General features: G+C 35.1%; 3 protein-coding genes across 3 annotated transcripts in view; 2 read left to right on the top strand and 1 right to left on the bottom strand.

Moving 5' to 3' along the window:
- LOC106136049 (putative RNA-binding protein EEED8.10) overlaps positions 1-7,732 on the bottom strand; it is an 89,079-nt gene extending 81,347 nt beyond the window's left edge. The window contains exons 1-7 of the mRNA XM_060948440.1: positions 7,482-7,732; positions 7,289-7,392; positions 6,403-6,545; positions 5,259-5,428; positions 4,634-4,695; positions 3,042-3,204; positions 1,081-1,271 (exon numbers count right to left, since the gene is read on the bottom strand). Coding sequence (XP_060804423.1) covers positions 1,081-1,271; positions 3,042-3,204; positions 4,634-4,695; positions 5,259-5,428; positions 6,403-6,545; positions 7,289-7,392; positions 7,482-7,563 — 915 coding nt within the window. The 5' untranslated portion in view covers positions 7,564-7,732. The remainder of the gene's footprint in view (positions 1-1,080; positions 1,272-3,041; positions 3,205-4,633; positions 4,696-5,258; positions 5,429-6,402; positions 6,546-7,288; positions 7,393-7,481) is intronic.
- Positions 1-12,101, top strand: part of LOC106136029 (large ribosomal subunit protein bL34m) — a 135,731-nt gene that overhangs the window by 97,034 nt on the left and 26,596 nt on the right. The window lies entirely within an intron of this gene.
- On the top strand, positions 8,070-10,751 carry LOC106136047 (2-oxoglutarate and iron-dependent oxygenase domain-containing protein 3). The gene is made up of 4 exons (XM_013336484.2): positions 8,070-8,426; positions 8,624-8,978; positions 9,068-9,229; positions 10,469-10,751. The coding sequence occupies exons 1-4, from the start codon at positions 8,320-8,322 to the stop codon at positions 10,709-10,711; spliced, it is 867 nt and encodes a 288-aa protein (XP_013191938.2). The 5' UTR covers positions 8,070-8,319; the 3' UTR covers positions 10,712-10,751.

The raw sequence follows: 12,101 nt of genomic DNA, 5'->3' as shown, positions 1-12,101 counted from the left end.
TAAATGAATATTTCCTATTGTATTAAGCTTTAATTATTTAACTTCTGTATATATAATATATATACAATATTTATAACTTAAACTAAAAGAGAAATTTAGTACAAGGGCACTACTTATTACTAGAGATCGCAAACGTTCGTTTTTTAAAAAATAATGTCTTATGAATTTTTGAGACTTTATAATGTATTTTAAAATGTTATTATAATATATTTTTAGGTAAAAAATAACAAATATGAACTATTAAGGAGCATTTTGAACAAAAAAAAAGTCAACTAGCTTGTTTCCAGAGCAGGTGCCCGCTGCGAGCCACAACATAAAGTAGGTAATTTGTATGGAATTTATCAATAATTGACACAAATTTGTAAGTAATTGTTTCGGTATAATTTATCTATAGCGGGCACCGACTCCAAAAGTTGATTCAGAGAAACCTACTTCAGTGTGCTGTCTCTGGAAAGCTTTGCTTTTATAGATTAATTCAAATCCGGTGACAGCGGTGGGCCGACCAGAGACACGAGACGGTACACCCGTTTGGGCAACAGGCAAATAAATCTCTGGAAGACGGGGTCTTGTTGGTTGTCGGCTAATGTCCCGCAGAAGCGAGGTCCCTTCTGAGGCCTACGCGTGCCGATCGGTGGGCGGAGTCCATTTTGGGCTTCCGCGGGTTGAGCGCCACACTCTCTCGTCTGCTCTTATCAGACCAGAGCGGATGTGTTATAAATCTTGGTGTGGCGTTCCGGTCTCGGACGGCGTCGGGCAACTCGTTACGGGATCTCTTTTTTCGCATAACTTAGTTATCCTAATTTAATTTAGCATAACAAGTTAGGCATATTTTTATCAAGCATAATTATAGTTTAGGCTAATGAAGGCTAATGAATTTTACCATAATTTTGATAAGCATAAAAGTCCTTAGGCACAAAGATCAAAACTGATAACGAATTAATCATAATAGTGGTTGCCAGCACCAAAAAAAAAATGTACTAATTTTTTTGCAGTTTTATATTATGTATAAATGGAATGATATTGATAGCATCATCACCGCGTACATGTGTCTGTATGTATATGTTACCCCCCATCACCCACCTTAAGCTCCTCGAGGTTCGGACAGAACTTGCCGACGGTGTGCGCCGTGCGGTCGTTGAGCGCGCTCCACGGGTGGTCGATGTAGAGCCGCGTGAGGGACGCGCCCACGCGCGCCAGGATGTGGCGCAGCACCGCCGTCGTCAGCCGCTGCGGCTGCTCCTGCCACCACGACGTTTTGTACAGGCGGGTACCTTCAATTAATATATATATACATTTATATATGACAGAGTTGAGAGGAATGAATTGTGGTCAGCACTTTCTATGCATGGGGTGAGCAGTCTCTTAATACGAGCACTGAAATCCTTATATGAGGATTCGAGTGCTTGTGTCAGGATAAACGGAGCGCACACTGAGTGGTTTAAGATTGAGAAAGGCGTTAGGCAAGGATGTGTTGCGTCACCGTGGCTGTTCAACCTATTTATGGATAGCTGTTTGACAGATTTGAAAGAGTCTAAAAGTGGATTAAGGATGAATGAGTTACTCGTCAAATGTCTGCTCTATGCCGACGATCAGGTTATACTGGCGTCATCAGCGGAGGAGTTACAGGAGATGGTAAACTGTATGCATGAAGCTTTAAAAGAGAAAGGAATGAAAGTGAACGTAAGTAAAACTAAAACACTGGTTTTTGAAATGGAGAAAGAAATGACAGCATGTAATATTTTGATTGGAGGAGAAAAAGTGGAGCAAGTGAAAGAGTTTGTATATCTAGGATCAAAGTTTACATCAGATGGCAAGTATGATAGTGATATTGAAAGGAGAGTGAACGCGGGGAACATGGTGAATGGAGCTTTGCATGCCTTTATGAGCAGTCAGAAACTATCCAAAAAGGCTCGACTGGCTGTGCACAGGGGCGTGTTGGTCCCGACATTAATGTATGGGAGTGAAAGTTGGGTATGGCAAAAGAAGCATGAAAGCAGAATAAATGCAGTGGAAATGAGAGCGTTAAGGAGTATGATGGGTGTGAAATTGAGTGACAGGATAAGGAACAGCGTGATAAGGGAATGTTGTGATGTGAAAGAAGATGTAGTTACAGGAATAGAAAAGGGTATGTTAAGATGGTTCGGTCATGTGGAGAGAATGAATGAAAGCAGGTTGACTAAGCAGATATACAAGGAGAGTGTGGAGGGAAAGGTCGGAGTGGGAAGACCTAGACGAACGTATCTTGATCAAATTAAGGACGTCCTGGTAAAGGGTCAGGTCAAAAGTACCCGAAACCGCCGAGCTTGTATGAAGAGAGTTATGAATGTGGACGAAGCGAAAGAAGTATGCAGAGATCGTGGCAAGTGGAAAGAGGTAGTCTCTGCCTACCCCTCCGGGAAAGAGGCGTGATTTTATGTATGTATGTATGTTATATATGGTCACGTCTATATCCCTTGCGGGGCAGACAGAGCCAACAGTCTTGAAAAGACTGAATGGCCACGTTCAGCTATTTGGCTTAATGATAGAATTGAGATTCAAATAGTGACAGGTTGCTAGCCCATCGCCTAAAAAGGAATCCCAAGTTTATAAGCCTATCCCTTAGTCGCCTTTTACGACATCCATGGGAAAGAGATGGAGTAGTCCTATTCTTTTTTTGTAATGGTGCTGGGAACCACACGGCACATAATTAATAATTAATTAATACATACATATTATGTAGGTAACCTTCTTTATGTACCTACGCCGTAGCAACGGTTGCCATGGTTTGTTAGTTAGGATAAAATGTCAGTGAAGTGGGGCTTAGGCAGTCTGTGATGGCGACTAACGACTGCCAAAGCCCCACCGGTCGCCTCTTCATCACGTCGGGGTCACCAGTTATTCACTACACAAGACAGAAGAAGAAAAAAGGAGAGAAAAAATCAAATTTAAAGTATCTATTATATTACGTAAATAAAGTGAAAATATTCGTACATACGTAAATTAAGTGAAAATATTCGTACAATACACTAACGCTGACCGACAAACACAATTTATTTACTTACTCTCAAGATATTCCTGCACCATACACTGCCACCGTTTGCTGACCCGTTCCGACCGGATAATGTTACTTATGGGTACAAATGATAAGATGTAGTTTAGGCAATCACTGTTGAGTATATCAAGTATGTTATAGCTTGGTTCTTCTTCAGTGGCGGACTCTGCAACCTGAAAACATATTTGCTACGTATGTATATCGTATCCCACATACATGGTCAAGAGGTGCATCCTAGGCTCCTCTCCATCCAGGTAAGTGGTGAGCCTGTAACTGGTATTAAGGTTGAAGTAGATGTCATACATATATACCACGTCTTTATCTTTCATTTACTTCAGGGATAGGCTTATAAACTTAGGATTTTTCTTTTCGGTGATAGGCCAGCAACCTATCAATATTTGAATCTCAATTCTATCATTAAGCCAAACAACTGAATGTGGCAATCATGACTGTTGGCTCTATTTACCCCGCAAGGTATAAAGACGTGATTATATGTATGTATGTTATCCCTCACGGAGTGACTGATTATCTTAAAAAGATTCGAAGGCTACGTTCAGCTTATTCCACATCCGATAATAAATGAGATTGCGTTAAGCATAAATAAGAATATTTTCTTTGTAAGTTTGCTTCACACTTTGTTTACCTACTCAATTATACATATACCTGTAAAGTACACAAAGTATCTTTTCATTGCAGAAAAGAACTAACTGCTCCCGTTGGATTTGCAAAAAACGACAGTATTTCTTCTTTCTCCTGGCGAGTTAGCCCCAGTGACATCTTCAGCGACTTGAGCAAAGTAGGGTAAGTAAGTGGGTATCATTTCTGACCCCAGAATACCAGTGAGTTGAAGGGGCATGTCTATAAATCCATCATTAGACATGTCCTGTTGTATGGCCGTGACCAGTGTTAGACCAGCAGAGGCTGCTCGTGCAAGTGCAAGCCGCCTCTGCTGCGGTGACACAGGAGACAATATACAACAATTCCATATTTAACCCCCAACATAATTTAGGTTACGAAATGCGAAAATTTTGTAACGGTCAGATAAGTTGTATTGGATGAGACTATTTTCTATACAGTCCAGGCCTGCAACCGAGAATTTACCAGACAATATTGTAAATTCTCATTATTAATATTGACAGTAGTTCCAAATAAAGTCAATGGAGTCTCAAATAATGTTTCATATAAAAAAAAAATAAAGCGACTGAACGCGACAAAAATAAATTTCCCAATAGAACAGGTCGCGCCATCTTTTAAAGAATAGCACAAAGCTCCAGCGCACGAGCACGAGCGCACACTGACCTTAAAAAAATACAACAGACCGTAACGCCATCTAGTTAATAGTGTCTGGCAGACGAAATCAACCCGTCGTCGCTTCACTTATCCGATTTGAATGGATATTACACAGTTAATACTCGAATTCATAAAAAAATTTTAACCATGGCCTTTATTAACCATGTCAAATATTCAGCTATCAAATATGGTTTTTATGTATTATTCACAAACCTTTAAAAGTCAAATTATTAACCTTGTTAGCTCAAGTATACTCCACCCGTTCTCCACAAGTATAGTTAGTAATATATTTTAGTTAATTATATAAATTACCTTAGAATCTTTAATTTCTGAATTTGATGCTTCCCCATTGTTCAATGAAGTTTCAGGTACAACTGTAATTAAAGAAAAAATATAAATAAATAAATATATACAGGACAACTTACACAGATTGAGTTAGCCTCAAAGTAAGTTTGAGACTTGTGTTACAAGTTACACACTTAACGATATTATAAATATAATAAATACTTATATACTTATATACATATATGTAGATCAGATCATGTGGAATGGATGAATAGACTAAGCAAATAAACAAGGAAAGTGTGGACTGAAAGGTAGGAGTTAAGGCCTAGACGAACGTATACCTTGATCAAATTAAGAATGACCTGGCAAAAAACTACCGCTGCGCCAAAGAGGCTGTCAAAATAAATTTGATGGCCTCGGTGGCGCAGCGGTAGTGTGTGGTAGTGTCTTGGATGTTTATCGATATAAGTATTTATTATAAAATATGGTATTGTTGAGTTATTATCTCGTAACACAAGTTCAGTTTTAACATAGTTCTATCTTACTGGCTCGACAGAGATAAAAGTCCCAAGATTAAAAGGTTATATTTAGTTGATTAACAGTTAATTTAATTGGCTTTACAGTGAAATTCATAATTAAGAGATAGACATACCTTGATCAATATTGTGTTCACAATTTTTCCGATCATTTTCATGTCGTTCACGTGTCCTCCATATAACTTTCCCATCTGCATCCTCCAAAGGTTGGTGCCAACTATCAGCCGGTAACACCTTCAGATTGCGACCTCGGAGCATCTTTTCATAACTTGGGGCTGTCAGTGCTCTGACAAATATGTCAAAAAGGTTAACAAATTAAATTATTATACATACAAAATCGAGTTGATTCAAATTCTAGCTGTTCGTGATTAACCAAGACAGGCCAAGTGCGAATCGGACCCGGGCACGTAGAGTTCCGTACCATCATCAGGTTTGTTACTTAAATATTTATTTTAATATTCACGTGTCTACCTGTTTATTAAAATAAACTAAAATATTGTTTAAAAATAAGTACGTTTGTTGTATAGGGATTTTATTAATTTTGAAATGCAATATACAAGTAATAATCTGGTAAAAATTGAAGAACATAAATATTTTAAATTAAAAAATATCCCCGGCACAAGTTTAAGATCCCTTTAAATAGAAAAAAATAATAAAAAAAAACTCAATCTCGAGATACCTTAGCTAAAGTATGTAATGATTTTTAAGAAATACTTCGCGTTGAGAGACGCTACAAACCTGAAAAATTACAAATACTTAGTGTAGTTTGTAATTTTCTAGGTTTGTAGCGGTCCTCCAAATCGACGGCGACGTATTATATATCATATATTCTTATCGAAAGCTTCGTAGAACACTCTTTAATATGTCATCAATCCGTCGATATTCTCTTTGAGTGAACTCACATACACACAGATAGACAGACATACACAGGCACACTTGTAAAACATCTCTGTTTTGCACCGGGATAAACATCTTAATAACTAAGAACAATCTCGATTTAATTATCAATATTCTCTGTCAGTGGGCTGAACTCGAGTATATTCCGACATTGGGTCCACCACTTTCAACTCCCACATCTTATAAACGGTTCAACTGATTTTGGTCAAACATATCTAAAAATCTCATCAATTCAGTCGTTTTAGCGTGAAAGAGTAACAAATATCTATACTGACATACTCACAAACTTTCGCATTTATATTATTGGATATAGCTTACTAACTAACTAGGTACATATTTATATATTGGCAGGAAAGAGCTTACTTGTATGCATCAGCTGGATTGGTATAAGTGACAAATGCATAGGCTGGTGCATGAGGTCGGTGTCCCATCTCAGCCATTCTTATCCAACAGTTCTTGATGAATCCATATTGCACAAACACTCCAAAGAGCTCCACACGAGTTGTCTGAAGCAAAAGGTCAATTAAATTTAACAACCAGTGCAAAACACAGGTAAACAAAGCAAAAAAATAATAGATACATAGATTAAAGTAAAGAGTGTATCAATTTTAAAGAAATTTCTTAATAATAAAAATAATAATCGTTTATTCCTTGAATTTTGAATATGGTTATAATAGATCTAAATGCGCCCTTATAGCAAACATTTAGGTATTTGAAGGGTGAAGCAGACAAGTAGCTACCGCTCGAGCAGGGACACCGCACTACGCCCCCACAAGCGTCCATATTGTGGCTGATTTCAGATGTCCATATTAATTTAATTTAAACACCATTAAAATCATAGTTACTAGTTTTGGTAAGCTTATGATAAATGGCGCTGTTCTCATGTATATTCAAAAATATTTTTGTACTAAAGTATTAGTCAGCTTTTATTTCAATTGATTAATAAAAATTTATATTAGTAAATTTTTATTCTGCTACCTTATATAACGAACACCTCTATCGGTGATAGCAGCTGACAACTTTGTAGATTCTTCATTGTTCATCCACATGCTGCACTGTTTTTAATCACTTAAAGTCTGTCCAAGTCGGTACAACCGAGGTACGAAGTAGGCGGTATGTTACACGAGCCCTTATTTAGGGCCTCGAAAAACATAGTACCAAAAATGTGGGTAGATTGAGGTTAAACTTATAAACATACAACATTACTCGACTTGAATATAATATTTGAGGAAAAAACTTATTTATTTACCTTTGGCGGTAAATTAGACACATACAATTTCCGAATCGGAATGCCATCTTCTGTGTGAGTGGGGACAGCGCTTTTACCCAACGACAGGCTTTCAATATTTGGATCTAGAAAAAAAATACCCAATTATAAAAAAACCATTACCATATATTGTTACTCAAAAAATTAAGAAGTAAATAGAAAGCTAATTACGTACAAAATTCTCGTGTGACGAGTCTATATATTTCTGGATTGAAATAACTCTCATCGTCAAAGATATCTTCCTCATCAAAATACATGGCGATAAATATTGTTGCTTAATGCAGGTGCAATTTTTTGGTTTGCGACAAGCATTCACAAGAACTGTAATTATTGAAACAAGATGTAACAGAAAATTTTGAGAAGATATTCAGAATATAAATTGTTTTTCGCAAACGAAGTCGACATACAATACAACAGCCGTGTATTATTTTCTTTTTCTTTTTTAATTTTAGTGTTACTAGGTTACTATCAATAATTTCTACCTTAGAAGTTTTTTAGTCGAAATTATAGGGGAATTCCAAAAGGTTGAAATAATTGTGATAATTAAGATATATTTCCAATCGCTAATTGGTTTCACACCAACCATATTCAATGTTAAGATATATATTGTAGGTAGGTAACAACAACTTCCTAAAAAAAATTAATTTCTTTGCTCCCAAAGTCAAACCTCCAACCAAACTTTAGACTGTAATTCAACAAACTTAAAATTTATTGCATAATCTAAGAATCAAAATCAAATAGAAAAAAAATTACACATATTTTTTTTGTTTTTTAATAAAAATATAAAAATTCTAAACAATAAATTTTCTTTTGAAATATTTATTCAAATTAGGTAGCTACGTTGGTAATGCATGATATGATTGGCAAAGAAAATGATCAACAAAAAATACACACATTGGTGAAGTACAAAACATTTCATATTAATAATTAGGTTTACTACAGATTACAGGGAATAGTCCCTACCACACAACCAACTCAGAGCTGTATTTATAATTGTATGAAAAGGAAGAGAAATGCAAGAAATTAAAAAAAGAAATATACGTGACGGAAACGATCTATCAGAGAAAAATAAAGAACAGCTAGTAGAAAATGATAAAATTATAAGAGACCCTGGCCAACCGTAAGTATCTTCGTAATTTTAACTTCTTATCACATAAAAACTTCCGGTGAAAAATTACTATATTTGGAAATCCAAAAACAGTATGTAAAATAAAAAAAATAATTTTTTGTTTCTTCTAAAGATTATTTAAAAAAGATTTAGAAGACGTTATTATAAGTATGCATTACTTAAAATAAATCATTAAATATGTTTTTCAGATCTTGTAAAAAAAACTTATCTCTTAGAGTGTTTTCTCGAATGGTAGTTATTTCCTCACTATTGATTGTAGTTTATTTTTCAACTAAAGAAGAAAAAATAAAAATATTTGCTCGCCAAACTGATATATTAGTGGGAAAAGGCGAAATACTTGAATGCTCCTCAGAATACCTTAAGGATGTAGACAAATATGAAGGATGTTTCCCCAAAGAATGTAAAAGATTTGTAACTGACAAAGTTATATCAATCAGAGAAACTGAAGAATTGTTAACAATAGCACAGAAAGAATTACAACTCAAAAGCTCTACCGAAGGAATCACCACTGTTGAATTTTCAAACAATCTAAATGTTTATCAGGTAAGACAAAATATTTATTATAGTGGTTACATTAATAACTATGACATTATCAAGTATGTATGTCAACTTTATTGTTATTTACCTTTTAGATAACGAAAGAGAAAATTAAATATGCTATAGTACATCATTTTGGAGTTGAACCAAGTAAAATTTATATGGCTCGTCCAGCTTTACTCTCTGCAATCAAACCAATTTCTCATAAAAAGACCTCAACAACTTTTAATAATTATTGGGATCCCCGTACTGATAATGTAAGTATGGTATATTTCTATGATACTATTAGCTTATGTACCTTAATTTTTACAAGTACTATTTTTTTTGGATACTATACTACTAGCTAACCATGACTTCGTTCAATGTAAAAATTCACTGTTGGTTTTAATGCAAAACCCTTTGGACAAGCAGGGTGAATTTTTTTTTGTATATACAAGTTTTTAACTTGTATTAAGTAAGCCTAACATATCTGAGAAAACCGCATTCAAATCAGAACAATAGTTTTGGCGTAATGCAAGTACAAACATATAAAAATAATAAAATTCTAAAAATCACATTTTGTTTGTCTTACATAGATACTCCATATCGATTTGTTGGCAATATCTTCAAGTACAGACTCAAGGCAAATGTCCGTATCATACTACATAGACCAGTATCTGGTCTACTAGCACCCCACCCCCTTGACCCAGACTAAGTAAATCCCTCCCTATTAATAGTTTGGCAGCTGTAGCAAACAACACAGCTGTAACAAAAGGTACCAAAGTACTTCATGTTGGCTTCTTTCCCATGAACGCCCCCCAAATGACCAGAACCCCATGGGCCCGTGCACATTCACACGTACCAACATAATTATAATGACCAATTAAACTTATGTAGCGTTTTATTAGAGGCGTTATGGACTATCCCAAATAATGTTTTATGTACTTCGTCATATCTAGTTGTTGTGCATATCAGTTTAATGATGATGACTCAGATTGATGTGATTATTTGATCAATGGTTTAGTTGTTGTGAAACAAAATTAATTAATATCAAAACAAAAATTTGTCATCATGCCTATTGTGATTCAAATAGTGAAAGGTTGCTAGCCCATCGCCTACAAGAAGAATCCCAAATTTATTAGCATTTTCCTTAGTCGCACAAACTTTAAATTGTATCTAATTATCAACAATGATGTACCAAAGAGGTACTTATCCCAATTAATACCAATATCCAAATTATAAACGCAAATATAAGTTGGTTTGTTTTCTCTCTTCGCATTATGTACTGAACAAATAATCTTGAATAAATAGTCTGGGAGGTACAAAGGGCACTTTTTATCCCAGTAAAAACTAAGGTTTTCATAAAAATTTGCGAAAAAACCTGTATTCTATTTTAGGTGGCGTTAAATCACTCAATTATTTTCATACATATAATTTGCATTTGTAAAAATGAAAACCGGTCAGTTAACCTTGTAGGTATTTCCATTAACATATTTTAAATAACACTTTATTTCCAGGATCTCCACAAATCTTTTCACTACACAGCTGTACTCTACTTGGGTGATTATGATAAAGATTTCAGAGGAGGTCGCTTCGTTTTTGTTGATAAAAAAGCAAATAAAACTATCGAGCCTCGGAAAAGTCGTCTTAGTATGTTTACAAGTGGGAGCGAAAACCGATATTATATTGAAAGGGTAACTTCTGGCATTAAATACTCATTGACATTCTATTTTACGTGTGATAAACAATTTAATGTATAAAATTCCAGTAAAAGCAAATAAGCAACTAAAATTTTATTTTTATTTTTATTATACATACATACATATAATCACGTCTATATCCCTTGCGGGGTAGACAGAGCCAACAGTCCTGAGCGGACTGATAGGCCACGTTCAGCTATTTGGCTTTAAGATAGAATTGAGATTCGAATAGTGACAAGTTGCTAGCCTATCGCCTAAAAAAAGAATCTCAAGTTTGTAAGCCTATCCCTTAGTCGCCTTTTACGACATCTATGGGAAAGAGATGGAGTGGTCCTATTCTTTTTTGTATTGGTGCCGGGAACCACACGGCACTATTTTATTCTGCTCAAATTTTTTTTCCAAGTTGGCCTGGAATCAAGATATTCTTGGCAAAACTTTCCAAATTCATTGTGCATTTGTTGCGGAAACATTATGAACCTTTAAAAGATTTTTTTTGCCATGGCTTTTTAGTGCGGATGTCGTAAAAGGTGACCAAGGGAACAATTGCTTTCAAAAGACCTCATTGCATTACTAAGTTCTACCGATTTCAGTTCAGAGACGGGTTAACGTGACCTTTGAGTATTCTGTAGAACATAAACTCTACCTAAGTAACATAAACTACTTATAAATGTGCTATGAAATTTAATAATAAATAATATGTTTCACTAATGAGTTATTTTTTTTACTTAGATTACTTTAATACCTATTGCTTAGGCGAAATAAAATAAATGGTTTCGTGTGCGCAATTGGATATTCTTACAGTTATCGAGAAAGTACCAAACTATTAAGGACAGTATACATCACATACATACATATGGTCACGTATTTATCCCTTGCGGGGTAGACAGAGCAAACAGTGTGAAAAAGACTGAATGTAATGATAGAATATGTATGGATGTTTACATTATATATAGTGCGGTTTATGTGCCTTTTTATGTGATACCCCACTTGAATTGAAACTGAAGGGGCTAAAGCTATCAACACGAATCGTGTACATACGTACGGTACTTAATTTTGGAAATTCATACCCTTATTTCGGTAACTTTTAATATTTCAAACGTTTGGAAAGGGAAAAAAATTGGTCATAAATTTTTATTTCGTTATTTACTTACAAATACACGCATATTTCTTATTTAGCATCTGTACAGTTGACAAAAATAGATCAAAGTATGATTTTCTCACTTGAATTTTTGTTTTCTACCCAAATAGTCTTAGACCTAACAGCTGACAACATTTTAGTAATTCATTCATTAATCGCAAGATGTCAATTCTGAAGTGTTGCCAACTTTAAGCGCTTTTATCACAAATGTAGCAAATTGTTCGCTATGTCAATGCCAAATTTTGAACCTTTGCAAAATTAGAAATTTATTATTTTGCCAGATTAGAAAATCAACTTGCGTGCCCAAGTTGA

Source organism: Amyelois transitella, chromosome 16 (assembly GCF_032362555.1).
Source record: "Amyelois transitella isolate CPQ chromosome 16, ilAmyTran1.1, whole genome shotgun sequence".
NCBI lineage: Eukaryota > Metazoa > Arthropoda > Insecta > Lepidoptera > Pyralidae > Amyelois > Amyelois transitella.
The sequence above is the reverse complement of the archived record's forward strand: the minus strand, read 5'-3'. Positions and strand labels throughout refer to the sequence as shown.

Excerpts from the sequence above, each read along its gene's own strand:
- LOC106136047 (XM_013336484.2), top strand. The coding sequence starts at position 8,320 with ATGCAAGAAATTAAAAAAAGAAATATACGTGACGGAAACGATCTATCA. Across the intron at positions 8,427-8,623 it reads ATAAGAGACCCTGGCCAACC|ATCTTGTAAAAAAAACTTAT; the intron begins GTAAGTATCTTC and ends TATGTTTTTCAG. Across the intron at positions 8,979-9,067 it reads ACAATCTAAATGTTTATCAG|ATAACGAAAGAGAAAATTAA; the intron begins GTAAGACAAAAT and ends TTTACCTTTTAG.